Here is a 27882-nt window from a genome sequence, read left to right as displayed (position 1 = left end):
CGGCTCTGGCTCTGATTGGCCTCCGTCTTGCTGGGCCTCCGGCTCTGACCCTGAGCAGTCTTGTTTTTTCTGGGGCTGCGGTTCAGGCTTAGATCTCCGCAGCTGTTCTCCAAGTCTGAGGATTGAGTCTTAAGCACCGAGGAGTCAGAGAATGTCACAGTAGTGGCCGAGGTGCTCCTGTATTCCTGGCAGATAGTAGAGGTCTCTGTCTCTGAGATGGACGTGGTCCTGACTAGGAAGGGTGTGCCAAGAGCACCTGTCAGGCCACCTTCCCCAGACTGCTCCAGGGAAAAGAGGCTTCTAGCCCTCACCCTTGCCTAGATCCCAGAGGCCTTGCATGGCCACGGGGAAGGCCCGCCAGATCATGCCAGCCCAGGCCTCCTCAGCACCTGAGCCTTGCAGGTGGACCAGGGCTAGAAGATAAGGGGAGATGCCGCGGGGCCCCGCCGCCCAGCCCTGGCCTCCACTCTGCTGGCTGCCCCCACCCTCTGTATTCCAGCCACAGCCAACAGCCTGCAGGGCTCCAGGTCCCTGCCTGCAGCAGTCCCCTGCTCCACCCCTCCCACACTTGGCTAACCCAACTCTTCCTTCAGGTCCTGAAAGCCCTCCTGAGCCCCCATCGGGGCTAAATGCCCCCACAGCCCTGGACTCCCCTCCACTGTGTGTCTACACTATCCTGGGTATCTGTTTACCTGTGGGCCTTCATCCCTTCAGGACCAAGAGCTCCCCGGGGCAAGGACTGGGCCGTTCATGCCTCGGCCAGCATTTGGCACAGGCCCAGCCCTGGCCACTCGATGCATTTGTTGAGTTGCACTGAGTGGAGGGAGGGGCTGGCCACTGTTGTGTTCATCCCTACCCTGGACTGCTCACAGCTGCCCTTGGGACTCTGTTCCAGGCATTTCTGGGTGTTTCACCCTGGTGCCTGGCAGAATTGAGGGTAAAAGCCCCTTGAACATGCACAGGGTTTGTGGCTTCTTTCAGGGGAAGTTAATGGGGCAGAGAGAAAAGAGACGGGCCTGAGAGGGGAATGAGGGTGGAGCAGCAGCAGCTGTGAAGTGCTTCAGAGGAAGAGCTGGCACGCTAGGCTCTGTGCTGGGCAGCCCCTCACCGAGGGCTCCCTACACCCCCTACAAAGTGGGCATTGTTACTCCCACTGCAGAGCCATACATCTAGAAGCAGCAGGGCCCAAGTCTGCACCCAGGCCAGGGATTTTCTGCCCCTGACCCGTGCCTGCTCCGCTGCCTTGGCTCACTCAGGCCCGGCAGGAGCACAGGGGACTTACAGCCCAAGATGGAGCCCGGGACGTCTGGTCGAGGCAGCTGTTGGACAGGGACCTTACCCTGCTGGGGGCGGGCTCTGGCTTCTCCTCCTAGGGCAGGAGACAGGCTGGGCAGTCACAGGCTGCAAGAGGCCCCAGGCCAGTGGCCACAGCTCTGGAAGGCCAGCAGTTTGGAGCTCCTCAAGGGTCCTAGGCTGGGGCTGGTTGGGGACATGGAGAGGCTAAGACTGGACAGGAAGGGGACAGGCACAGCACTGTGAGGAAGGGACCCACAAGACGCTGTGTGGGTCTCAGAGCCCCAGCTGCAAAAAGCAAGTTAGTTCAAGTGTGGGACAGGCTTCTGGAAAGTGCCGTACCCTGGGGAATGGCTAGTGAGAAAGTGAGGAGCTTCTCCCTGCTTCACCTGCCTTATCCCATTTCAGCCTCAACACACATCTGGGAGGGAATTACTGCTATTAACCATTTCATGGACCAGGAGACCCAGGCTCCCGGCACCTAAGCAGCCTGCTCAGGGCACTCAGCTAAGGAGAGAAGCGGGGCTTAACTCCTGGTCTGCGGGACTCCACAGCCAGGCTCCCGGCTGCTGGTCTGCTCCGGCCACTCATACCTGTAGGCAGTGGGGTTCACGCCTGCGGGCAGTGTGGAAGCAAGGGGGTGTGTGCAGAGCTGCAGGGTGCTAAGCTAATGCACAGGTGCTGGCTCAACATCTCCCTGAGGGCGGGAGCCCACGAGGACCTCATGGGGCTGACGTTTCACACAGACTGGAGTTTTGTATTTCTGGATCTGGCGTGAGCTAGGAAAATGTAGAGCTCGTGTTTTCCATTTAGGGCAAGGGGGATGTTGGTGCTCCCTGTACTTCAGCTGTGCAAAGTTCCTCTGGACACAACTTTGCCTGTGTCCAGCGACAGTAGAGTGGATAAGTAAATGGCGGAATATCCCCGGATGGAATCTCCACAGCAGTAAGAACGAGCTGTGGAGATTGTTCAACTTGGACACATCCCACAAATGTCACGCTAACTAATGGAGCTGGAGACAAGAGGGCGCACCGTACTTGTCCATGAATGTGACAAGCAGGCACACTCATCTACGGGGTCAGGAATCAGGACAACCTCGTGGCGTGCGCTGGGCTGAGGGAGGGGCCTAGAAGCGGGCATGAAGGGGCTTCTGGGCAGGTGGGCCTGAGTTCTTTCTCGATCTGGATAACGGTGTCACGGGTGGATTCAGCTTGTGAAATGTTATCCAACAGTTCACTTATGATTTGTGTACTTACTGTATTCAGGTTGCATTCAATAAGAAGTTTTTAGAAATGAACTTAAGAGCAAAATTTAACAAAATTCTGGCTTGAGTGGCCAGTGCACACAGCAGAATGTATGAAAGCAAGCGTGGGAAGGCCTCTCTCTGTGAGGGGCCCACATCCTCATGCGCCCTCCCTCAGGGGCACCCCTCACTAATACCACCCCCATCTCAGAGCAAGAGGTCCCCACTTGTCCCCCAGCTGAGCAGGGCCAGAGCCAGACCTGGAAGCCAGCCTCTAGCCAGACTGCATCCCTCAGCCCTGGCTCGCTCGGGTGCACCCCAGCCTGGACCTCAAGGGCCCTGGGCCCCAGGCCCCGGGGTGCGGCTCACTCACCTTTTCTTCCTCCTTCTTGGGGACGCTGACCTCTTCCTCCGAGTGTTCTAGCTCTGCCCACACGACGTGGGGAGTGGCCTCCAGCTCTTTGGGGGTCTTAGACAAAGGCTGTTGCAGCTTCCATGAGAGCTGCAGGGCCCGGGCCTTCTGGCGCTCCAGTTCCCGCTCCCTGAGCTGCCTGCCAAGCCACGGCCCCAGAGCACCAGATAAGTCTCCCTGACTCACCCCAGCATCCCCGGGGACTGGACAGTGGCCTAAGGCAGCAGCTGGCGCCAGAGGAGCCTTGAGACCGGCCATTCCCCACTCTGGGCCTGCAGCTCCCGCTCAAGAAGCTTACCCCATGATGCGCTGAGGGATGCTGGTCCCTGGGCTGCTCAGAATCACCCGGTCCAGCTGCAACCTGGCCAGGTGGGCCATCTGGCTGCAAAGCACCTCCTCCACTGACATGCCCGGGAAGAGGTTGGTTACCAGTGGGAGCAGCTGCCAGGAAAGGGGGCAACCAGAGCCAGGTGTGAGCCAGGGCAGGGGGCAGATGGCATTTGCTGCCCTGCCCTCGTAGAGTCCCTTCTCAGGGCTGAACAGGGAAGGCTTTACAGATTGTTTCTAAAAGGCCAGGCCCTTTTTGCCCCCAAACTATCAGGAGACCAGGAGAAAGTAAGTATTTGGAGAAGGAACACTGGTGGGGGTCTACCGTGGGTTCTAGACCAGCCAGATGAGGGTCTGACCTCTAAGATGTGTGACCTGGGGCAAGGGAACTGACTTCTCTGAGCCTTACCCTCTTCATCTGTAAATTGAGGGTGATAATAATGTTAACAGTCTCGCAGGGGTGCTGAAGAGAGTTAAATAGAGGGATGCAAGCGGAAGTGGCTAGAACAGTGCGTGACGCGTCATAAGCGTTCCCACACGGGCAGATCTTATTGCCCTTAGGGAACCAGATTTCTTTTAGGGCCAGGGAGGATCTTTAGGTGGCCAGGGGTATTGACTCTGGAGCCCACCCTCCTGGCCCAGCAGGAACCCACCTTCGGTTGCTTGGGGTTGAGGATGAGGACAGTGGCAACATCCTGGCGGGCCCCAAAAATGTTCTGCAGGAGTTGCCGGCTCCTGGCGCGATGCAGGTAATACTGGGCCCTCTTGGGGTTGTGCTGGATAGCCATTGAGAAGTGGTTCTCTGCCTTATGGAATTGCCTGCAGGACACAGCAGGCCTGCTATGAGCTGGGCGCCCTGCAGGGAGATGGCAGCTTCGGGCCCCAGTGGGGAGTTTCGGGAAAACCAGACTGGTCTCTGCTCACCCCCCACATGCCCCTCTGTTCTCTTTCTACCAGCTACACTCTTGATGGACCCAACACCTAAATCCTAGTGTAAAACCCCAACATAAATGAATGTTTTTCTGATCTTGGAGTAGGAAGGGCCTTTCTGAGGATGTCACAAACCCAACAGCTAAAAATGAAAAATTGACTTTGACTATGATTAAATCCTACATTATTGACTAGCAAAAACACCACAAAGGAAATCAATAAATAGGGACAATATATTTTGCCACATTAGGTAGATGATAAGCTAACTTTCCCAGCCTACAAAGAACTGATCACCAAAAAAAAAAAAAAAAAAAAATCTTAATTAGTAATTTCATACAAAATGGGCAAAAGATTTGGGCAGGCCATAACGACCAATAAACATGCAAAAGCTGCTGGACCAACAAGATGACTTCCAGCAATCTACCTACAGCATTACTAGTATAAGTGCCCAAAGGCATATGTCCTGGGTGCTCATCCAGCATTCTTTATAATAAAAATGGAAAAGAGCCCAAATATGCATCAGCAAAGGATTGTCTAAAGAAATTCACTGTGGTACCTCCACAGAATGGAACACTATGCAGACAATGAAAGAGAATGAGGTAGTCCTGTACGCAATGCCACGGGAAATAAAAAACGAGTCAAAACACAGTTCAGCGCAACCTCACTTTTGTAAAATGATAATAATTGTGAATATAAGCATAGAGGACAGTCTGGAGGAATCTTTACCAAACTTATGTGGGGTGGAAGGAGGCGCTGGAAGGCAAATATTAGAAGGCACTTCCATGTTCTGACTTACATATTACTGAACACTTAAATTTTTTATAAAAAGCTCAATTACCATAATAATATTCAGAGAAAAAAAGGATGCTTAGCGAAGACTTGGAAAATAAAATCGATATTTAGGAGACATAACTGGGAGAGCAAAGGCATCTTGACCGGTGGATCCCAGAAGGTGGCTTCAGGCCAGGCCAGAGCCCTCCGCATCCCCGCCCAGAGCCCCCGCAGGCCCCGCCCACGGAACCGCCCACAGCCCCACCGGCCCCGCCCACAACCCGCGCCGGCCCCGCCCCGCCCACGGCCCCGCCCACAGACCCCGCCGGCCCCGCCCACGGCGGGCGCACCTGCTCCTCTGCTCGCAGAAGCCCATCTTCTCCTGCAGCAGGCCCATGCGCAGGTTGGCACCCTCATCCTGCGGGCTCAGCGCCAGCGCCTGCTGGTAGTCCGCCTCAGCAAAGGACAGGTTGCCCAGCTGGAAGAAGCAATCTGGCGCCCGGGGACCCGGGGCGGGGGCTGAGTGGGCCCCCAACCCCAGTGCCCAGGAGCCCCAGCCCAGCCTGCTCCAGCCCCAGGGGGCGGGGCCTGAAACTGGAGGCTGGTAACTCCCGGGGCTGTCGCGGGCGGCTGCAGAGGTTTTCCGTGCCTCGGGGTACCTTTTCCCAGCTGCCTGATTCTGAGCATTTTGAAGAGACTGTAGCCAGTTTGTCTAAGGCAATATTTCCCCGGGACACTGGGACTCTTAACTGTTTCCTCTTTGCCTCCTGCCTCCCTCCCTCCCTCAGGGGCCTCAAGCGCCCAGCCCAGGCCTTAGAGAGGCGAGGGCTGGCCCGCCCGGCCGCCCCGCTCACCGCCGCGGTTGATGTAGAGGCCCTTCTCCTGCTGCTCGTCCTTGAGGGCCTTGTTGAGCAGCAGCACGCCCTCCTGGTAGGCGCCGTGCATGTAGCAGTGCACGGCGAAGTCGTTGTAGGCCAGCAGCAGCTGGCGCTGCGCCTGCTGCACCAAGTTCTCCTGGCACTTCGTCAGCATGTCCAGCGCCTTCAGGAAGTCCTCCACCGCCCCATCAAACTCCCGGAGCCGGCGGTACAAGGTCCCTCTGTGGGAGAGGGACATGAATGCCAAAGCACCCTACTGACTGGGGGTGAGGCAAGCAGCTGCCGGCTCTGGGCCTCCTGACCCGTGGAGGTGGGTGGGGGGCTCCCACCTCGTGCACTAGGTTTGGCCTGTGGGGCTGGTCCTGGATTCCTACTCAGATAACCTGCTAGATCCCTGGTAATTTTCTCAAAAATAGCTTCCCTCTTTCTTTATGGGAGCCAGGTGTATGACAGCTTCTATGCTAAAGGACAGCAGTTTCACCCCCCACTGTTTGTATAAGAAAACTGAGGCTCAAGGAAGTTAAATGGCCCCGTGTGAGTCTTTTTGGGGGGCCAGAATGAAACCCAAGCCTTGTCCACTGAGCTGGGCTGACCTTCCCAGTGTGAACTGCTCAGCAGGCCTGAGGGTCCAGGATTCCCAGGTTAACTGAGGCTGCTGCCTGCCCCTCCACCAGGGGCAGTAGCAGAGACCACCTCCCATGATGCCTTGACGCCAATCGGGAATAGGGAAAGATTATCAGAGGCTAGATGGGGAAACTGAGGCTCTCTTGAGACCACACAGCAGGACCCAAGACCGGCACCTCTTCACCCAGTACCGGAAGAGGAAGAAGCTGGGGTCCAGAGGGTTGTTCTCAATGGCACAGTTGATGTGTTTCAGCGAATTCTGCAGCTTGCCCTGCACAGCTAGGATGCCGGCATCTTGACGTGCCTTCTGGGACTGGTCCACCATCATCTTGAGCAGCACCTTGGCCTGTGGGTGCTTGGGATCCAGTAGCAAGGCTCTGTGCAGGTCTCGATAGCAGAGGTTGGGCTGCAGGAGGCCGAGGGTGGCATCAGGGATGTAGGCCAAGCTGAGCCCCGCCCTGCCCAGTGGGGGGAGGCAGAACTGCAGGCCTGTAGGGGCCTTTCTCTGGGCAGGCCAGCATCACGCCACCCATCCTCAGTGCCCCTGCATTGCTGTTCCACTTTTTCTGCCTCTTGAAGGAGGCAAGAAGCATTGTGGGAAAATCCGATCCCAGGCCCTATCTGTGCTGGCTTCTTTCCTGATGTGACCTCAGGTGAGCCAGGTCAGCCCTGGTGGTTTCTGCCGTAGAATGGGGTTACAGATGCCACATCCTTGGAGGACTTCTGCGAGGCTCAGTCGAGGTGGGGGGAGGGTGTGGCCCCCTCATCACGACTGTCAAGTCCTCCCTATTCTTCCCTGCACACCCTCCCCCACTCCCTTGACCTTTAAGCCTCAGACAACTCTGACCAAGAACAGATTCAGGCCTGGGCATAAACAGAAAACATCCCCAGGCAAATACCTTCCACTGGGTGAGCAGGTCTGTCAGTCAACCAACAAACAGTTTTAGCAAGCACCCTGTGTTCTGTAGGGTAATTGGTTGGACGACGAGTGGGGCAAACGGTGTGGACACCAGGCGTGAGTGGAGGTCAGGCGGGGGAAGACTGCGGAGGCTAGCGGCAGGGTTCTGGGGCCGGGGGACTGGGGTTCATGGCAGCAGCACCACTGAGAACTGCCTCTGGGACCTTGGGTAAGTCACCCACGCCCTCTAGACCTGTTTCATCATCTGTGAAAAGAGGACAATGGATTCTGTCTGCCTCAAAAGGTTACTGCAAGCCTTAGCGAGAAACATGAGTAAAGTGCTGAGAACGTGCCTATGTGTCACAGAGGCTGGGGTGGCGGCAGCAGCTAAAATCCGGACTGTCAACAACAATTCTCGATAATTACTAGTCTCCTACCTGTGCAGGAGACTCTCCCACTGACTCACGCGTGGGCACAGAGGCCCAGCCCCCAGCAGAGCGAGGCTCACGTTTCCAACCCCCCCAGGATGCCTGCCTGGTGAGCTGAGTGCACCCCGCCCAGCCCCACCCAACCGCTCCTCCCTGTCTTGAGTCTCCCAGCTCCCTGGCACCCACGTGGCCAGGCGGATTACCGGGCATTGTTCTGGATCGCTCCCTTTTCCTCACACCCGCCCCCAGTCAGTCTTCTGCCCTGCCTTCCAAAGGACTGTGGAACGGCCTGCTCCTGACTACCCTCACAGCTGACCTCCCCGTACCCCCTCCTTGCACGCTGGATGGCAACCCGCCTCCTCCCCAGGCTCCCGGCCTCCAGACTTGCCCCTCCCACACTCCCCCTGGCCGCTGGAAGGATCTTTGTGAAGGCCGCTGCCTCTCAAAGGGGAACCCCTTTGGGGGCTCCCGCTGCCCCCAGGAAGAAGAGTCCTCCTGGTTTGCAAGACCCTGCCCAACACCTTCACACACCTGCAGTCCCCTCCTCCCTGCCCAGCACTCCCCACCTCCTCCCTGTGACCCCAAGTCTCCCTTGCTCCTGTACTGTCATCCCCATGCCGAGCCCAGGGGTTGCGCCAGCTGGGGATGCTTAGTAAATGCTCACTGAGGCAAATAAGGAAAGAAAGGTGGCAGGAGGAGGAGGAGGAGGAGGAGGAGGAGGAGGGGGAGGAAGGGCTGCCCTTTCTAAGGGGTCCTGGCTGCCCGAGGATGTGCACACACTCATTCTGTGTGTAGTTATGCTTAGTGGCGTCTGCCCTGGGCTGGGTGTTCCGTGAGGGCAGGTACAGCATAGGTCTGTCACCTTGTGGGTTCTGGGGGCTGGAGCATGCCTGGCACAGAGCCAGGGCTGAGTGACAATGGAACAAATACCAGACTGGGTACCTGAGTGGTCAGTGCGAGTCGAGGTCTCTACCCAGAGAGGACAGAGCCCCCCTGGCACTGTGGGGACGCAGCTCTGGGCTCATGGACAGCCTAGCCGCCTGCTGTAATCTTGGGCGTGCTGGGGGCAACCAGGCCGGGGGGAAGGCCAGACCCTGCCCTGCCCTCCCTGCTTTACCTTCTCAAAGAAATTGTAGAGCCTGGCCCGGAGGATGTAGATATCGGGATTGGTCGTGCCATTCTTCACTTCCTTGGTGACGAGTGAGAGGCAGTCAGCATGCCGTTTGAGGGCCAGGAGACAGGCCATGCTGAGGGCGGAGGGCAGAGGTGCTCTGTCCGCTGGGTGAGAGGGACGGGAAGGGGCTGCGGGAGGACGAGGGCCCACAATGACGTGCCGAGCCGCTCACCATCGGTAACGGAAGCAGGGCTTCTCTGGCTGGAGCTCAGAGGCTTGCGAGAAGACGTTCAGGGCATCCCGGAAGGAGCACTGCTCAAACAGGCACTGGCCCTGGGGACACAGCGGGCAGTCACTTCTGCTTGTGACCCTGGCCCAGCAGCACCCACCAGGCAGCGCGGGCAACATTGGGGCAGAAGGGGAGAGAGACAAGAGAAAGGGACAGGGCCCTTTAGATCTGGGAGACAGAGACACAGAGATGGAGAGAAACACAGAGCTGGGGAAAGACAGCAAGAGACACAGAGAAAGACCGTGACAGAGATGGAGACGCAGGGCTAGAGAGGGACAGCAAGAAACACACAGTTGGCGAGAGACAGACAGCAATGCAGAGACACAGGAACAGAGAGAAACAGATCTGGGGCTTTGTTGGCATTTTATGGCTTAATAGTGTTTTTATTTTGAATTGCAAATGGGGGGCACTGTTAGCTTTTTAGCGCTGGGAACCTCTATGCTCTGGATCTGGGCTGTCCAATGCAACAGCCACCAGCGGCATGTGGCTATACAAATTTAATTAATTACAATTGAAAAATTAGTTCCTCAGTCACACACTTCCATGTGGCTAGTGGCTACCAGACCGACAGTGCAGAGTAGATTATTGTCGCTCCTGCAGAAAGTTCTGTTGGACGAAGCTACCAAACTTCACCCAGCCCTGAGAGTAAACCGACTTGGGAGGTGGGAAAGGCCCTGAGAGTGGCAGCAGGTGGGGACACAGATACAGGGACGAGGCGGTCCCCAGGGAGTCAGAGCTGGTCCCAGGAGCAAGGAAAGCTCCCAGAGCTGGAGGAGAGCCAGCAGGCTGGGTGTGAGGGGTGCCTCGCGTGGTCCTGGGGGGGCAGCCCAGGCACCTGCAGGTAAAGCACAAAGGAGAGGCGCTCCAGGTAGTCGGTGTTTTCCGGCTGGAAGGAGATGGCCCTTCGCAGGTTCTGGATGGCCGAGGAGAAGTCACCGAGTTGGATGTAGGCCTCGGCTCTTAAGGCGTAGAAGTCTACCTGAGGGAGAGGGAACCCAGGCTGCTGTCCCGTCCCCACAGTCTGCCCTGAAGCTTGATGCTCAGTTACTAGCAGGGACTTGGTGGCCCTGAAAGGAGGGGCCCGGTAGGTGCCACAGTGAGGGGGAGGTGCGTGCCAGCAACTGCCCGTGCCCACCCAGGCCCCCCTTACCAGCCTCGGGTCCAGGTGGAGGGCACGGGAGAAGAACAGCACGGCCATCTCCCAGTCTTCTTGCTCCAAGCACCTCTGGCCACGATAGTAGCTGCGGGGCACAGGGGCACGGGCAGAGGGGCTGGCCCTGACTTTGGACCAGCCTCAGGCATATTATATAGCAGGGGCTGCAGGGGTGGGTTGGGAAGAGGCGGACTTGGGTGGGGAGACAGGAGGGGTAGACAGAGACCCAGGGAGAGGAGGTTGACATTCTTGGAACTCATCAGGCCAGCAGCCTTGTATCCTCTGACGTAGAAGAGCTCTATTAGACAGTTGAGTTCACTAAAGCCCAGAGAGGGAGAGTAACTGGCCCAAGGCTGTACAGCATGTTAATGGCTGTGCAGGGTAGGAAACTGAGATCCCAGGGCAAGGTAGTTACTCACTGTTCCCTGACTTTGAGGGGCACTGTTAACCCCATGACCTTTGGTTTTATACGTTCAAAGTTCTGGAACACCTGGCTGGTCCCAAAGATGCGCTGTGTGGTCCCCTTTGGGACTGGAAACACCCATGGCTTTGGGATGCATTGTGAGGGAGCCTGGTCAAGCTCCAGGGCATCCTAGAACCAAGGGACAACAAGCTGGAGCAGGCCCCGAGACAACCCCGACTCCACTGACATGCTCCTCAGGTATTTCACAGGATGGAGGAGGGGTGGAAATGAGGCCTGGTAGGAGGCACCATCTGGGGTGGGTGGCACTCCCAGCCCTGTAGCCCTTAGTGATGTTCCAACCTCCCTCTCTCCAGTCCTTCCTCTCTCCCTCTCCTATCTATGGTTAAGGTCAGGGGTCAGGGTTCTCATGCTCACACTACCCTCTGCTCTCCTCCTGGTCCCCCTCAGCTCCCACCTCCAGCTAGTGACACCCAAAACTCTAATGTCCCCAGCTCAGGCCCAGCCCCAAGCTGCAGGCCCCAGGGGTCCTCTGGGACCCTCACGCCCAGCAGGCCAACCTGAGCACCTGACTTCTGCCCCCGGTTTTCCCACCTCCATGAGTCCAGCTTCTCTGCCACCTAAGCCAGAGACCTATGTCCCATCAGTCCTCAAATCCTGACTGTCCCCCTTCCTAAAGAGCTCTTAGAGCCCTCCTCTTCTCACACCCCCTCGTCTGGGCCAATGCCATCTCTACCTGGACGCCAGCTCCAGCCACCCCTCCGACCTCCCCACCAGCCACACATCCCAAGCCCTCTGTTCTCTGCACAGCGGCCTGGGACTTTCCTGAACTGTGCCACTGATCCTGCCTCTACCGTACTTGAAACCTTTCCTGGGAACCCAGCCTTGGTCTCCTTCCCCCGACCCTCTGCCTTTAGCTTTTCCTCGCACCTCTTCGGAGTCTGTCATGAGGCCCCTTCCAGGAGGACCACCGGGCTTGAGCCGTCTCCCTCGCGGGCCTCACCCCTAACGTTGCTAGGCACCATCTCCAGGACGCCCAGAGGCTCCGCCCCTCTGGCCACGCCCCCGGAATCCAAGGGTTGTTTGAGCCGAAAAAGGTTAGCAAACCTTCATTAGCTGGGGAGGCTGAGGCTACAGCGGGGAGAGGACTTGCTGGCTTTCCGCACCGAGGGGGAGGCCATAGCGGGGACCAGAGCACGGCTCCCTCCTCCCAATCGGGAGGTCAAGCGAGGGCTCCGCGAGGCGCACAACAAACCCCACAGGGACGCGGTGACGCCACGCCGCGGAATGCGCGGGCACGCAGACACGGCCGCCGCCCTCCACTTCCGCCCCTCAGAAACATGGCGGCCCCGCGGCCCGCCCCGCATTGGACGCCGGCAGCGGCCCCTGCCCGGATGACGGCCGCGATTGGCCGCGGGCTGGTGACGTCAGGGGGCGGGCTCCAAGCCGTGAATGGGGCAACATGCAGCCGCCCGGGCTCCTGCGCGCGGGGCCGTGGCTGAGCTGGGCCATGAGCCGCTGCGGTTTGGAGCCCCGGCCTCCCGGGAAGCGGTGGCTGGTGAGTGGAATGCGGGGCGGCGACGCAGGGGCTCCCGGGCCCTAGCTTTAGTTTGCTGTTGTCTCCAAGGCAGTCCCCCCAATTCCTTGTCTCAGTTTTCTTATCTAGAAATGAGTCCAATACTCCGAGGGGCTGCAAACTTCCAGGGACTCTGCTGCTGCACCGGGGCGCCCTGTCTGCCTGGCCCGCGGGCCCCCAGTGTCCACTCAGCCTTCTGGAGTCTCCGGGGTCTCTGCGCCCCGTCTTCGCGCCCCTTCCCCACTCCGGCCCTGCTTTCCGATTCTCTTCCCCTGCTTTGGGTTCCAGGGGGCGCTGTGAGATAGAGGGTGGCGAGAGTTGTCGGGACTCAGTTTCCTTGGTACCGCCTGCAGGTGGCCGGCCTGGGGAACCCTGGAATGCCCCGCACGCGGCACAGCGTGGGCATGGCGGTGCTGGGGCAGCTGGCACGGCGGCTGGGTGTGGCGGAGAGCTGGGCCCGCGACCGGCGCTGCGCCGCCGACCTCGCTTTGGCCTCGCTGGGGGATGCCCAGCTGGTCCTGCTCCGGCCGCGACGGCTCATGAACGCCAACGGGCGCAGCGTGGCCCGGGCTGGTGAGTGGAGGGCACCAGCGGCGGGCCAGCTGGGAGGGCGCAGGGGCTGGACAGGGGACTCTGGGCTGCGGCACACAGGCTCGCCTCCAGGTGCCTGTGGAGCTCCAGTGGCTCCATGGCCCTGGGTACTTGTGGGAGCCTCAGTTTATATGTGCAGTGGGGTTAATTGTGGGCCCTCCTTATGGGAGCCGTGAGTTGGGACGACCCCCTCTGGGCAGATGGCAGTAACCAGGGCCACCATTTCCCTGTGCCAAGCGGAGCTGTTCGGGCTGACGGCTGAGGAGGTCTACCTGGTGCATGACGAGCTGGACAAACCCCTGGGGAAACTGGCTCTGAAGCTGGGGGGAAGTGCCAGGTGAGGCTCTGAGCCCATCAGGGTGGGATAGGCAAGCTGGCCTCCCAGCTGGAGTGGGGTAGGGGTGCCGACCCCCGTCTCAGCAGGGAATAGGGTGCTCTGACCACAGCTGGGCTGGGTAGGGTGAAGGGTGCTGACCCAGGGAAGCACTAACTGCCCCTCCCATATCTCTTGAAGGGGCCACAATGGAGTCCGGTCCTGCATCAGCTGCCTCAACTCCAATGTGAGTCTGACCCTCTGTCCTGCACTGGGTCGGGTGGGCCAGCATGGGGCCCCCTGACACTGCTCACCAGTGTTCCCTGGGCCCTTCTGGCTCCTGCATAGGCAATGCCGCGGCTGAGAGTGGGCATCGGGCGCCCCCCGCACCCCGACGCGGTGCAGGCCCACGTGCTGGGCTGCTTCTCCCCCACCGAGCAGGAGCTGCTGCCTCCTCTGCTGGAGCGCGCTGCTGACCTGCTCCTGGACCACATCCGTGAGCGCAGCCGGGGGCCCTCGTCAGGCCCCTGACACCGGGGGACACAGCTGCCTGCCTGACGGCTGTGCCCACACACCCAGCCACGTCCACAGAGGGGCCACGCCAACCTGTGGTATCCACTTTTTATATAACTCTTCTCTGGGCTGCTCCAGGCCGCCTACGGATTAAAGGAGGGACTGTGGTTGGAACGGGCCATTTCTGGGATGCGGGCTGGCCTTCTCTCTGGGGCTTACTTGGAAGGTAGGAAAACTCCAGGAAGACTAAACTTTTTGAACCTTTTTGGAGAACCAGCGTTGTGGATCTGTAAGATGAAAGATGCCAGTTTGGAAGCTGAGGCCTTCTCTGGGGTTCCCAGCCTACCTCTGCCTGTAGAGGAGGAGAGGGCAAGGTCCAGCAGGCCCCCCTCCCAGGGGATGTTTGGGCACGCCTTAGCCCACTGAGACCTTGCCACACCTTTTTTGGGCCCATTTTCCAGCTGGGAAAATGGAGGCTTGGAGAGGTCCAGCCACATCTGCAAGGCCACACAGCTGGCAGAGCCGTGCTCTGCACCCAGGGCTGGCTGCCATCTTGCTGTCGCTGGAGCCCTTGGCACACTGTCCTCAGGGCTACTGTGTACCTGGAAGGTTCCCACACGGGTGGTGTGTGAAAGCAGCCTGAGGTCCTCAGCGTTGGGTGGGATGTGGGGCCGTCGAGGGACGAGGCCCAGGTCCCCCGGCTGGTAGGGTGTGATGCCAGATAGCTGCTGCAGCGGAGTCCCCGTGGGTGGCTGGGTGCTTGACTGGCTGTGGGGAGCAGGCTGAGACTCAGAGAGGCTCTGAGGAGCCAGATTTCTGGCCCAGGGTGAGCTGAGGACAGCCCTTGGACAAGTCGCATAGCTGCCTCCTCTGAGGTCACACAGGGCCACTCACTCACCTCTCCCTGGGCAGGCTATAGGGCCGGCTCTCCCAGCGGGGGCACACAGCTATCTTGGGGCTCAGGACCACTGCTGAGCTGAGCATGGCCAACAGCTGCTTTAGCATCTCCATGTGCTGCAGCTGGAACTCGATGTCAAAGTCGCTGTCCTCCTTGTCTGGCTGTATCTGCCGGTGGGGGAGGGGGTGGGCCCGTGGGAATCAGGCCATTGTGGCCCCACAACCCACCTGGGAAACTCAACACCAGTGCCCGTTTTCTCAAAGTGTTCACTGCCGTGGTGGGATCCCCATTCTCCAAATGGGAAGATTGAGGCCCGAGGCCTTCCAGGGCCTCAGAGAAGGACCCCGGCTCCTTTGAGACCTTGAAAGGATCTTCGAAGTGCAGAATCAGAAAAGGGCAGACTTGCCAGGAGTCTTTCAGGGGAAAGATGGGGCATCTGGCCCTGTCCCAGCCTTCTCCAGGTGGCCTGGTGATCTCTGAGCAGTTTCTGTCCTTGGCCCACTCCCCCTGCCCCCTACTTTCACCCACTTCCTGTTCACCTGCAGAATGTTCTGTAGGAAGGACGTGGCCTGGACCAGGGCTGTCGCCAGACTTGCCCGAACCTTCTGCTCTGTGGTCAGCTCGTGCTGTAGCCGTTGTGCCTCGGCCTGCTGCCGCTCCAGCTGCAGGCGCAGCTGGTCTCTCTGGCTCCTGGGCCCGGGGCCGGGACAAGTCAGCCGCCTCCCCACTCTAGGGCGATGGGCCCAGCCATTCCTCTCCAGCCCCTAGGGGACCTCAGCCTGTTTGACGGACAAGGCCTCCAGGCCCTCCCTCTAGAGTGGGAAAGTCACTGGCCCGTGTCATGTGGCCAAAAAGGGATGGCTCCAGCTTGGCCTCCCAGCCTGCTCCCCCCTCTCGCCCCTCTGCGGGCCACACCTCAGGTCCTGGTTGTCCTTCTGCAGCTGCTGGAGGCTCTGCTCCAGTTGGCTCAGCTGGAGGCGCAGCCGCTCGGCCTCCACGGGGCCCTGCTGTTGCTCACGGCACTTCTCCGTCAGCAGGAGGATGATCTGCGAGTGCGGACAGGTGGCCGTACCCTGGGCCTACCGTGGGCCCTCAGCCAGCCCGCGCCCCCAGCCAGACTCAGCCAGGGTTCGCCCCCTTGTACAGAGGGGCCACATCTCTGGGCGAGAGCTGGGCAGAGCCGCCAGCTACCAGGCTTGGGTTCTACTTTAACCAGTTATGAGGGCTTTAAGCCAAATTAAGCAAACCCAGAGTGGGGCCCAGCACCCCAGAGCCCCCACAAGGAAGTCCCCGTCCCCTCACTCCTGCCCCCCTCGTGACTTAGCTGCAGTGTGAGGCCCTCCCGGCAGGGCCCCTCATGTTCCCCCCCAATGAGGGCCTGGTGGGCACACCTTCTGGTGGCCTCTGCTGTGCTGGGCCATGACCTTCTGGGTGTTCTCCAGCAGCTCCAGCTGTTTGCACAGCTTGTCCTGGGTGCCCTTGAGCTGCTCGTTCTCCTGCAGCAGCTGCATGCCTTGCTGGGATATCTTGGAGAGCTGCAGGGTCACAGTGCTGTTCTCCATGATGGCCCGCTTTGTCGTGTCCCACATCTGGCTGGTGGCCACCTTGCGGAACTCGGTGGCCACCAGGTTCACGCGCTGGATGATCTCCTTCTTCAGTCTAGTCGGGATGGGTAGGAGTAGCGGGGTGTCAGGCAGAGTGGGCACAAGCCGCAGGCACCCGCCTCCTACGTGAGGGTCCCCAGAGCGCCGAGGGCCGCCTCTACGCTCCACCCCCCCCAGGATGGGCGGGGCTACAGGCAGGGAGCTTTTCACTGTAAACCCTTTGTACTTTTGGAATTTCAAACTATATCAGTGTATTATTACCTATTAAATAAATATAATTTAAGTCACAAAAAGTGTCAAAAGGAGCTTCAGGGGTTCTCCTATTCCAGCGTGAGGACTGGAGCTGGGGAGCTTATTCGTGTTTGCCCACCCTCCATCCATCAGCCAGGATGCTCAGGAGCAGCAGGCTGGGGAGCCATGAACGAGCGCAGTACCTCCACTAGAAGCTGAGGCGGGGGAGGCCTGAGGACTGGGCCCCAGCACCCGCCTGCCCACCTGTCCTTGTCCAGCACCGACTTCTTCTCCAGGTTGTACACGTAGTCCTTGTACTCGCTCTCCTGCTTCCGCAGCTGGTCCTCCAGGGACACGAACTTCTCCGTGAGCTCCTCTTTCTGCAGCCGGAACTCCTCCAGAGCTGCCAGCTTCCCCCCTGCCCCACCGCAGGGCACAGTCCTGGTGAGGGGCTGCCGCAGGAGGGCAGGGCCCAGGGCGGGCAGCAAGTTGAGCCACCCCCCCCCCCCAACGTCCTCCGGGTCCTCCTTTTCTACGCTTCCAATAGGCCCGGCCCCCTGTCCCTACACTTGCCGTGCCCAGTCCTGCCCACCCTTATTGCCTTAGTCTGGAGTGCTCTCTCTCCTCTCCTCCACTGATCTGAAGAAGCTTTGTTCAGGGTCCACCTCCTCCGAGAAGCCTCGCTTGACACTCTCCTCTATTCCCCTCTCATGAAAGTGACAGTGGTAACAGCTGCTGAATTTGAACACCTTCTCTGGGCCAGGCACTCAGGCTGTCAGTAAGCCTCAAAACAACTCTTGCTAGCTGGGTAACCTCGGGCAAGACACTTCACTTGCTGGAGTTGCTTCCTCACCTACAAACGTAGGATTGCTGGGAGAGTTAGGGACGACGATGTGTGGGAAGCAGCTCACAGCTGTTATTCAAGGTAGACGCACTATCCCCATTTCCCCGGTGAGAAAACTGAGGGTCGGAGAGATGTGCTTGCCCAAGGCCACAAAGGTAGTGGTAGAGCTAGGATTTGAGCCCAAAGAGCCGGGGCCTTGGATTCCTGCCCCCGGGGCGTGTACCCCCCAGGCTCGCCCGCCAGGGCCCCCTCACCAAGGACGATGTTCTCCGTGGTGAGCTGGTCCTTGGTCTCCTGGAACTCGTGGCGCACCTGGGCGAGCTGCGCCTCGAAGGCATCCTTCTCCATCTCCTTGGCCAGCTGCAGGCTCTGGAGCTGCTCGTTGAGGTCGGCGATCTCATCCACCCGCTGGTTGAGCGTGCGCTTGAGGAAGGTCACGATCTCCTTCTTGTTGTTGGCCAGCTGCTCAAACTCCTGGCGGAACAGCTTCTCCTGCACGGCCAGCTCGTCCCACTTCCGCTGGTACCTGAGGCAGGGGCAGGGCAGAGAGGTCCAGGGGCTGGCCCGCTTCCCTGAGCCTGCCCATAGAGGGCCATTCGAGGTTCCTCATGGACGCTGGGAATCCAGCCTCATCTCGCCCTGTGCCCTCTGAGCTGCGCTCATGACCACAGGCAACACCTGTGCTCAGCTTTACGTTCGTTACGCCACTAGAATGTAAGCTCCTGAGGGCAGAGGCCTTTCTGTTATGTTCACAGCTGTGTCCCCGACGCCTAGGACAGTGCCTGGCACATAGTAGGTACTCAGTGTGTATTTGTTGAATCTTCGCAACAGCCCGTAAGGAAGGGGGCCTATGATGATTATACCCGTTTTACAGATGAGGAAACACAGGCACAGAGGGATGCAGAAACTCCTGGTGAGTAAGTGGCAAAACCAGAACTTGAACCCGAGTCAGTCTGACCCCAAAGTTGAGGCTCTTAACCACAAACTTACTGCTGCCATCGCCAGCTCCGCACCCTCCCTAACACTTCTGCACTTTGCAGTCCCGAGCCTTCGCACCTGCTGTCTTCCTTACCCTCATCCACTGAGTGAACCCTCCTCAGTGGGGCCTTCTTGTTCCTGAGCCACATTTGTGACTCTCTCTTTGGTGCCCTCCTGTAGGTTGGCCGTTGCCCCACTGGGCGGTCAAGACCTGGTCTCATGTCTGTCTTCTCCACTTGGCAGACCCCTCACCTCCTCCATTTCTATATTCTCAGGCCTTGGCAAATAGTAAGTGCCCAATGACTGTCTCCCAAATGCATTTTTCCCAAGTACATTCCATCTGGTGTCTCAGCTTGAGGGAAGCTTGTGAATTTTTAAGAGTGTCACATAATCAATTTACCGGTTTCCAGTGAGATAATTGATAGAAGTTATTTGGAAAGATGTTTTACTGCATAATTTACTCAGCCAACATCTTTTGAATGGCTACTGCATACGGGGCCCTGCAGGGCGCAGTGCTGAATGACCTGCTTGATGGCTGGAGGAAGCAGCCTGGGGTAGGGAAGTCGGAGGGTCACGGCCCCATTCCCGGCACTTCCTCCTCCTGGGGTGACTTCCCGTCCCCACCTGTGTAATGGCTATGCGTCAGGCCCTCTCTCTTGGGACCGTTTCAAGGATGCAGTGAAGGCCAGCACAGGACCGCCTGGTGCACACGAAGGACTCCACATTAGCTGTGAGCATCTGCAACACCATCTGGGGAAGCCTGGCTGCCTACTCGGCACCAAAGGGGTTTGTCTTTATTTTTTTTTTAAAAGATTTTTTTTTTTTCCTTTTTCTCCCCAAAGCCCCCTGGTACATAGTTGTATATTCTTAGCTGTGGGTCCTTCTAGTTGTGGTATGTGGGATGCCACCTCAGCGTGGCTCAATGAATGGTGCCATGTCTGCGCCCAGGATTCGAACTGACAAAACACTGGGCCGCCTGCAGCGGAGTGCGCGAACTTAACCACTCTGCCACGGGGCCGGCCCCAGGGGTTTGTCTTTTAAGGGTCACCTGAGACTGGGCTAGTGCATCTTAACTGGGAGGAAACTAGTTTTAAAATTGGGCAAGTGAACGCGTCTCGGAAGTTAGGGAATCCCCTGCCACATACCACCACCCAGGTCACACAGTCGTGAGGCCATAACCCTCCTCATTTACATTTGGGGAAACTGAGGCCCGGCCAGGGGAAACAACTGGGTTTAGCAGCTGGGTACCACAGCGCAGGGAATCAGGGCCCAGGCACTCGGTCCAGGGTGGGGCGGGTGGAAGGAGGGATGTATGTCCATATACCTGCCAGGGGGCCGCCATTTCCAGTTCATCCCCATTTGAACTCTGCCCTTTTATAAAGTGTATGATCCCACAGAGCAGGAGGGAGGCAGGGGGAGGGGGTGCTTGCCTGGGATGGAGTTGCCAGTTAGCATTGGGACCCCAGGACTCTGGGAGCAGAGCTGGGGTCGGGAAATGCATTTTCCCTCAAATCGAGAAGGCTTTCAATGTTACCTATAAGGAAACTGAGGCTGGGCGTAGAGGTGGCGTCTGGACATCCTAGGGTGGGGCCAGGACAGAGGCCTGGGACCCCCTGGCTGAGCCTGCACAGCGGCCAGCTCAGAACAGGGCTTCTGACCCACAGGACCAGCCTCCCTGCCGGCCCACCCACCGGGCCAGCCTGTCCTCCAGGTCTCGGATCTGGATGTGGTAGAATTCCCGGATCTCCTCGCCCACAGGCATTTCCATGGGCTTGTTGGCCACACCGGCATCCTTCTTGTTCCCTTTCTTCTTCTTGACCTCGAACTCCTTGGCCGCCTTGCCTGCCTTTTTTTTGGGAGCCATGGCTGGTGGCAACCACTGCTCCAGCTCCCCTTTAAGAGGCCAGGTGGTTGCTAAGGAAGTTGGTCTCATACATAGCAACGAACAGAGGGAGCGAGGCAGGGCTTAAAGGGACCCAGCCCTTTTCCCCAGTGGGGCTGGGCATCTGCGACCAGTCTCCCCCTCTAAGGCCTAAGGCCGGCAGCACCTCCTTGGTCCTGGGCCCGGTGTCCCAGGCCATGGCATCTCAGAGACCAGGATACCAGGCTCTCTAGGCACTCTTTTGGGCTCTGGGGAGCCCCTCTTTCCCTGGAAATAAGGGGCCTGGGAATATCAGAGTGGGAGGAGCCCTAGAAACCACCACCCTGGCCCTTTGGGCTAGTCGGGGGTCGGGGGCTTCTCCAGCGCCCCCCAGGACTAAAGGAAGCTGGTCACGGGGCCCGAGGCCAAGGAGCCCCTCCCCTGAAGCTGTGAGACCAGTTTGTTGATTCTTTGGTGGTGCGGCTACACAGCATGATCATTCTCTCGGGTCACCCAAAGCAGGGTGGCGGGGCCGTATTGTAAGAAATGGAATTTGATATCAGAGGCTCCCGTGCTGGGCTCCCCCGACCTTCCTCTCCAGAGCCTGGCCCGGTTTTCCACAAGGTTCGGTGGACAAGCTGCATCTGTCCCATGCTGACCCCTGTGGACAAAGACCTCTCTGTCCCCTTCGCCTGGGGTAACAGCATCCTGCGGGGGGAGGCAGGCGAAGTCTTGCCCTTCTCCAGAGCCACCTCCTCAGGGAGCCTCCGTGCCACCGTGCCCCATCCACTGAGACCTGAGGCGTTTTAACTTCTGTAGCCACTTAATAAGTCAGGGTTGTGGGGAGCCACCACTGGGAACAGGGACAGCAAGGAGCCGGGTCCTATAGCCCGTCCCTCTGTCCCCCTGTGCTGGTGTGGGTGCCATGGGTCCAAGGTCCTGTTCAGCTCCTGGTATCCCAGGCAATGGGGGTTGTGCCCTGCAGGAGGCGAGGGGACATCTCTCCTGTCCTCTCTGGGTCTCTTGTCATCAGCAAGGAGCTCCTTGCAGAGCCCCCTCCAGAAGCATCTAGGCGAGGGGTTTCATCCTGCTCCGTGACTTGAGGAGCAGGTCAGGGCATTTTATTGGGTTTTGTTCTTTGGTCCTACAGAATTGGAACACTTGACCACGTATCAGACGGTCCCTGAGCTTCAGACCAAACATGGCCCTGACAACGATGAAGCTGCTGACTGGAATGGCCTCTGCTCTGTCACACAGGATTCCCGGGGGTGTCTTCCGTGTGGGCCGGGCTTGTCTGGTCTTGGCTGGGCTCACTATGTGTCCTGCCATCAGCTGGGGGCCAGCTGGTCACTCCCAGGCCTCGTGCAGCTGGCTGTTGGCAGGTGCAATGGAGAGATGCCTCTCGTCACCAGGCTAGCCCAGCTTGTTAAGATGGTGACTGAGAGTCGCAAAGGTATGAGAGCCGAAGTGGCTGGGCCTGTTGAGGTCCAGGCCTGGATCTGCACAAGCTTGGTCCTGCCACATTCCACTGGGCAAAGCAAGTCACAGGCAGCCCAGAGTAAAGGGGAGGAGCCGCAGGGCACAGCGGCCACTGTCACAATCTATCCCAATATTGATCTTGTCGTTGCTTTCAGCTCTGGAAAGGGTTTCTTCAGGTTTCATTCCGGGATTTGGTGTAGTTTTAAAATACGGCTTAACACAAAGCATGATATTTTGGCTCTGGAGTCAGGGTCAGGCCACTTGCATCCTGAAGGTAGATTGCATGAACCAGCCCCTTGATAGCAGAGAAGTGGCATGCTCAGTGGCATGAAGAAAAGTTCTCAGGCTTGTGGCCCTTGCACTTCCACATGGAGATGAGCAGTCCTAGTGCCGCCTCCAGCAAGCTGGAGAAAGTGGAACAGCCAGGGCTTGCAACTTAACTGCGGTCACAAGTTTCAGCACTGCATGAAGATCAGAAGGCAAACTGTGCACCGCCAACTGGGGACACTGGCGAGGAGCCTGGTGGCCTCCTTCATTCACATGGCCAGACCGCCCCCACTCGCTGCTCCCAAAACTGGGCTCTCTCAGCACTGCTCCCAGTGGCCCTTGGCTCACAAAGGAGGCATCAGCTAACTGGAAAACCATTTCTTTTTCTTTCTTTTTTATTTTTTTGCGGAAAATTAGCTCTGAGCCAATACTCCTCTTTTTGCTGAAGAAGACTGGCCATGAGCTAACATCCGTGCCCATCTTCCTCTACTTGATATGTGAGACGCCTACCTCAACATGGCTTGCCAAGCAGTGCCACATCTGCACTCGGGATCCGAACCAGCAAACCCTGGGCCGCCAAAGCAGCGGAACGTGCGCACTTAACCACAGCGCCACGGGGCCGGCCCCTGGAAAACCATTTCTGAGTATGGGGTTTTGTCTTTGGGCAGCTACAACAAAATGCCACAGACTGGGTGGCTTATAAACAGACATTTATTTCTCACAGTTCTGGAGGCTGGAAGTCTGCGATCAGGGTCCCAGCCTGGTCAGGGGAGGGCTCTCTTCTGGCTGCAGATTTCTTGTTGAATCCTCATACGGCAGAAGGGGCTAGGGAGCTCGTGGGGTCTCTTTTATAAAGAGCACTAATCCCATTCATGAAGGCTCTGCCCTCAGGATCCAGGCACCTCCCAAAGGCCCCACCCAGTGCCATCACCTTGGGTGTTAGGTTTTCAAGATATGAATTTTGAGAGGACACAAACATTTAATTTCTGGTAGATTTTTAAAAATTTATTTTTATTTTAAACTGTGACAGATATAAAATTTACCATCCTATTTTTAAGTGTGCAGTTTTGTGGCCTTAAGTGCATTCACATTGTTGTGCAACCATCACCACCACCCATCTTGAGAACTCTTCTCATCTTGTAAAATTAAAACTCTACCCATTAGTGAGGCCGGCCCGGTGGCGCAGTGGTTAAGTGCGCACGTTACGATTCTCGGCGGCCTGGGGTTCACCAGTTTGGATCCCGGGTGCAGATATGGCACTGCTTGGCAAGCCATGCTGTGGCAGGCATCCCACTATAAAGTAGAGGAAGATGGGCATGGATGTTAGCTCAGGGCCAGTCTTCCTCAGCAAAAAGCAGAGGATTGGCAGTAGTTAGCTCAGGGCTAATCTTCCTCAAAAAAAAAAAAAGAAAGAAAAAACTCTACTCATTAATCACTGACTGACTCCCCTTTCCCCTCTACCCAGCCCTTGGCCACCATCATTCTACTTTTTTTTTTTTTTTTTTTAAAGATTTTATTTTTTCCTTTTTCTCCCCAAAGCCCCCCGGTACATAGTTGTATCTTCTTCGTTGTGGGTCCTTCTAGTTGTGGCATGTGGGACGCCGCCTCAGCGTGGTCTGATGAGCAGTGCCATGTCCGCGCCCAGGATTCGAACCAACGAAACACTGGGCCGCCTGCAGCGGAGCGCGCGAACTTAACCACTCGGCCACGGGGCCAGCCCCTCTTTTTTTTTTTTTTAAAGATCAGCACCTGAGCTAACAACTGTTGCCAATCTTTTTTTTTTTTTTTTCTACTTTATCTCCCCAAATCCCCCCGGTACATAGTTGTATATCTTAGTTGCACATCCTTCTAGTTGTGTCATCTAGGACAACATCTCAACGTGGCCTGACGAGCAGTGCCATGTCCGCACCCAGGATCCGAACCGGTGAAACCCTGGGCTGCCGCAGCAGAGCGTGCAGACTTAACCACTTGGCCACAGGGCCGGCCTCTCATTCTACTTTCTGTCTCTATGAATTTGACTACTCTAGGAAACTCGTATGAGTTTTATTTATTTATTTAAAGATTTTTATTTTTCCTTTTTCTCCCCAAAGCTCCCTGGTACATAGTTGTATATTTTTCGTCGTGGGTCCTTCTAGTTGTGGCATGTGGGATGCCACCGCAGCATGGCTTGATGAGCGGTGCCATGTCCGCGCCCAGGATCTGAACCAGCAAAACCCTCGGCTGTTGAAGCAGTGTGTGCAAACTTAACCACATGGCCACAGGGCCGGCCCCTGAGTTTTTTTGATAGTAGTCACCTTAATGGGTGTGAGGTGGTATCACACCGTGGTTCTGATTTACATTTCCCTAATGATTAGTGAAGTCGAGCATCTTTTCATGTGCTTATTGGCCATTTGTATATTTTCTATGGAGAAACATCTATTCAAGTCCTTTGCCCATTTTTGATTTGAGTTTTTGTTGTTGTTGAGTTGTAGGAGTTCTTTATATATTCTGGATATTAACCCCTTATCAGATACATGATTTGCAAATATTTTTTCCCTATTCCATGGGCTGTCTTTTCACTCTGTTGATTGTGTGTTCTTTGATATACAGAAATTTTCAATTTTGATGTAGTCCAATTTATCTCTTTTTTCCTTTGTTGCCTGTGCTTTTGGTTTCGCCTGGGCATGGGATTTTAATGATAAAGAGAACAAGCTTGATCTGAGCACTTCTCCTTGACAAAGAGGCAGCCCTCCTTCCAAGAGGGGACCAAACTCCACTCAGCACTGTTTGAGTCAGTTGAAAAGGGAAGCATGAGTGTTGACAACTGTTCTTCCAAATCATTTTCCACTTTCTATGTGTGTGTGTGTGTTTATTTTATTGAGGTCACACTGGTTTATAAGATTATACAAATTTCAGGTGTATATTATGTTTCGACTTCTGTATCGTGTTCGCCACCAGAAGTCTAGTTTCCGTCTGTCACCATACACACGTGCCCATTACCCCTTTCGCCCTCCCCCACCCCCTTCCACTCTGATAACCACCAATCTGTTCTCCGTATCTATGTGTTTATTTATCTTCCACATATGGCTGAAGTCATATGGTAACTGTCCTTCTGCAGTTGATTACTTCCCTTAGGTGAAACAAAAGGCAAAGATATACAAAGCTTTGAGTGAGGTGACAGACAGACAGAATCAGAAAATTGAAACTCTATATCAGAATAGGTTAGTAAACAATTATAACATAAAGGCTAAAGGAGAAGAAAGCATCAAAGATAGCTATAACCATTTCATGGTAACAAACTCGTAATGTAAAAAAGGATCATTTGTGACAACAAAAACAGAAACGGAAGAGGAAAAGGATGGAACCTGCATAGACAAATGGAGATAAGATGCTATCAACAGAAAAAGGACTATCTCATCTATGAGACCTTTTATACAAACCTCATGGCAACCATATAACAAAAAATCAGAGCAGAGTCACACACACACACACACACACACACATAAGGAAACTAAGAAAAACATCTCAGAAAACCACCAAACTGAAATGGCAGACAGAAATACAAGGATAAAGAAACAATGGAAATATAGAACAACCAGGAAAAAAAGATAAAATGGCAATATTAAGCCCTTGTATATCAATAATAACTTTAAATATAAATGGATTGAATTCACCAATCAAAAGACATAGAGTGGCTGGATGGATTAAAAAATAAGACCCAAGGGGGTGGCCCAGGGGCATAGGGGTTAAGTTCACACACTCTGCTTCAGCTGCCCAGGGTTCGCAGGTTTGGACCCTGGGCACGGACCTACCCATCGCTCATCAAACCATGCTGTGGCAGCATCCCATATACAAAATAGAGGAAGATTGGCACAGATGTTAGTTCAGGGACAATCTTCCTCAAAAAACATAAAATAGAATAAGACCCAACAATATGCTGCCTCCAGGAGACCCATCTCAGCTCTAAAGAAAAACAGGCTCAGAGTGAAGGGATGGAAGACAATACTCCAAGCAAATGGCTACCAAAAGAAAGTGGGTACAGCTATACTCACATCAGACAATATAGATTTCAAGCCAAAAAAGGTAACAGGAGACAAAGATGAACATTACATAATGATAAAAGGGACATTCCACCAAGATGACATAACACTTATGAATATATACACTCCTAACACAGGCGCACCAAAGTATATAAAGCAACTATTAACAGACCTAAAGGGAGAAATTGACAGTAACATGCTAACAGTAGGGGACTTTAACACTGCACTTCCTAAAGGACAGCTTCCACCAGGCAACAGTGTCATTTGCTCAAAGGATGCTGGAGGTCAACAGTGGCTGGTTTTTACAAGCTTCTTGGCAACATTGTATCTGGTGCCACTTTTTTTTTCTTTTTTTGAGGAAGATTAGCCCTCAGCTAACTACTGCCAATCTTCCTCTTTTTGCTGAGGAAGACTGGCCCTGAGCTAACATCCATGCCCATCTTCCTCTATTTTATAGGTGGGATGCCTACCACAGCATGGCTTTTTGCCAAGCGGTGCCATGTCCGCACCCGGGATCCGAACCTGCGAACCCCGGGCCGCCATGAAGCGGAATGCTCGAACTTAACCGCTGCGCCACCGGGCCAGCCCCTAGTGCCACTTTTTATTCCAAGGAGTGTAACTCCGATTGCTGTCTCTGTAGTTTGGGTTTCTTCCCCCGCTTTAGGGATGGAATTAATTGGTTTCACTCTAGAATGTGTTGTCATTGGTGTGGGGAAATTTGCTTGGCTCATGGACGAGGTCACTGTGCTTCATTTGAAGTTGACTGATACATCTCAGTGTGTCACCCACTCCTTGACAATGTACCTTCATAACAGGGAAGGCACGGGGGACCAGGGAGGGGTACCTTCCTGGCCCAGAAAATCCAATTTTTATTGTTCTACGTTTTATTTCCTCTCTTCTTCTTTTTTTGGTTGCTTGTGTGAAATCATCATTCCCGAAGAGTCATTAGTTTCCGCCCAAACAGACGCACATTCCATATTCACACCAGGATCCTGTCGTCTATTATATTGATAATGTTTTTCCGATAGTGGAGAACCCGGGCTCTGGCAGCAGACTGCTGTGTTTCAGTCTAGGCTCTGCCATGTGCCAGCCTGGGACCTTGGCCAAGTTACTCTGTCTTTGTGGCTCTGTTTCTCCATCTTTAAGTAGGGTTAATAATAACATCTAATTCCTAAAGTTGTTGAGAAAATTCAGCAAGATACATATAAAGCACTCATGCCTGGTACATCATAAATGCTCAATATATATTAACTACAATTACAATTATTATCTATATATATTTGATTCAATGAAGCACTTTCAAGCCGCTGCTTCATTTTGTGACTGGGGACACGGGGCTTCACCATAACATCCCCTCCTCATGGGTAGCCACTCTCCTGACTTGGGTATTTATCATTCTCGTTCACGTTTTTACACATTTACAACATATGTACCATAAGCACTAAACAGTGCCTTTATGAGGGTTTTTTTTTTAAAGATTTTATCTTTTTCCTTTTTCTCCCCAAAGCCCCCCAGCACATAGTTGTATATTCTTTGTTGTGGGTCCTTCTGGTTGTGGCATGTGGGACGCTGCCTCAGCGTGGTTTGATGAGCAGTGCCATGTCCGCGCCCAGGATTCGAACCAACGAAACACTGGGCTGCCTACAGCAGAGTGCGCGAACTTAACCACTCGGCCACGGGGCCAGCCCCCCTTTATGAGGTTTTAAAACTTTACAGAAATGCATCATTCTGTATGTATCCTTCTGTAAGTTGCTCTTTTCATTCAACATTATGTTTTTGAGATTTATGCTTGTTGACATGTGTTGGTCATGCATTTTTAACTGCCTTAGACCAGTCACTGGGGAGATGAACATCGATTTATCCACTCTCTAGTTCACAGACATTTGGTTTTTTTTTTAATGTGTGAGCACAATTGTTCTTTGTTCCT

The 27882-nt window shown here is 55.7% G+C and overlaps 3 protein-coding genes across 3 annotated transcripts in view; 1 reads left to right on the top strand and 2 right to left on the bottom strand.

Moving 5' to 3' along the window:
• The window catches only part of TTC16 (tetratricopeptide repeat domain 16), a 12544-nt gene extending 662 nt beyond the window's left edge, over window positions 1–11882 (bottom strand). The window contains exons 1-14 of the mRNA XM_046679805.1: window positions 11712–11882; window positions 10780–10952; window positions 10358–10448; window positions 10043–10186; window positions 9151–9251; window positions 8922–9051; window positions 6670–6884; window positions 5831–6075; window positions 5327–5468; window positions 3929–4094; window positions 3247–3389; window positions 2910–3087; window positions 1283–1369; window positions 5–185 (exon numbers count right to left, since the gene is read on the bottom strand). Coding sequence (XP_046535761.1) covers window positions 5–185; window positions 1283–1369; window positions 2910–3087; window positions 3247–3389; window positions 3929–4094; window positions 5327–5468; window positions 5831–6075; window positions 6670–6884; window positions 8922–9051; window positions 9151–9251; window positions 10043–10186; window positions 10358–10448; window positions 10780–10952; window positions 11712–11729 — 2014 coding nt within the window. The 5' untranslated portion in view covers window positions 11730–11882. The remainder of the gene's footprint in view (window positions 1–4; window positions 186–1282; window positions 1370–2909; window positions 3088–3246; window positions 3390–3928; window positions 4095–5326; window positions 5469–5830; window positions 6076–6669; window positions 6885–8921; window positions 9052–9150; window positions 9252–10042; window positions 10187–10357; window positions 10449–10779; window positions 10953–11711) is intronic.
• A 19-nt stretch (window positions 11883–11901) lies between these two features.
• Window positions 11902–14038, top strand: PTRH1 (peptidyl-tRNA hydrolase 1 homolog). Its single transcript, XM_046668435.1, has 5 exons — window positions 11902–12339; window positions 12711–12930; window positions 13186–13285; window positions 13463–13508; window positions 13610–14038. Exons 1-5 carry the CDS (start codon window positions 12244–12246, stop codon window positions 13790–13792), a joined length of 645 nt encoding a protein of 214 aa, XP_046524391.1. The 5' UTR covers window positions 11902–12243; the 3' UTR covers window positions 13793–14038.
• On the bottom strand, window positions 13869–20205 carry CFAP157 (cilia and flagella associated protein 157). The gene is made up of 8 exons (XM_046668423.1): window positions 20021–20205; window positions 17606–17877; window positions 16772–16925; window positions 16064–16331; window positions 15588–15718; window positions 15212–15362; window positions 14673–14839; window positions 13869–14542 (listed from the first exon to the last, which is right to left on the bottom strand). Exons 1-8 carry the CDS (start codon window positions 20191–20193, stop codon window positions 13990–13992), a joined length of 1869 nt encoding a protein of 622 aa, XP_046524379.1. The 5' UTR covers window positions 20194–20205; the 3' UTR covers window positions 13869–13989.
• Between the last annotated feature and the right edge of the window lie 7677 nt (window positions 20206–27882).

The sequence above is a fragment of the Equus quagga genome, chromosome 1 (assembly GCF_021613505.1).
Source record: "Equus quagga isolate Etosha38 chromosome 1, UCLA_HA_Equagga_1.0, whole genome shotgun sequence".
Classification (NCBI taxonomy): domain Eukaryota; kingdom Metazoa; phylum Chordata; class Mammalia; order Perissodactyla; family Equidae; genus Equus; species Equus quagga.
Note: the sequence above shows the minus strand (reverse complement) of the source record. Positions and strands in the feature narration are given on the sequence as shown.

What these genes read in the sequence shown, in the direction of transcription:
- PTRH1 (XM_046668435.1), top strand. Translation starts at nt 12,244, where the DNA reads ATGCAGCCGCCCGGGCTCCTGCGCGCGGGGCCGTGGCTGAGCTGGGCC. An exon ending in CTCCCGGGAAGCGGTGGCTG is followed by an intron (nt 12,340 to 12,710) that starts GTGAGTGGAATG and finishes TACCGCCTGCAG; the next exon opens with GTGGCCGGCCTGGGGAACCC. An exon ending in AAGCTGGGGGGAAGTGCCAG is followed by an intron (nt 13,286 to 13,462) that starts GTGAGGCTCTGA and finishes TATCTCTTGAAG; the next exon opens with GGGCCACAATGGAGTCCGGT.
- CFAP157 (XM_046668423.1), bottom strand. Translation starts at nt 20,193, where the DNA reads ATGGCTCCCAAAAAAAAGGCAGGCAAGGCGGCCAAGGAGTTCGAGGTC. An exon ending in ACAGCAGAGGCCACCAGAAG is followed by an intron (nt 15,719 to 16,063) that starts GTGTGCCCACCA and finishes CCGCACTCGCAG; the next exon opens with ATCATCCTCCTGCTGACGGA. An exon ending in TATAGCCTGCCCAGGGAGAG is followed by an intron (nt 14,543 to 14,672) that starts GTGAGTGAGTGG and finishes TGCTCCCCACAG; the next exon opens with CCAGTCAAGCACCCAGCCAC.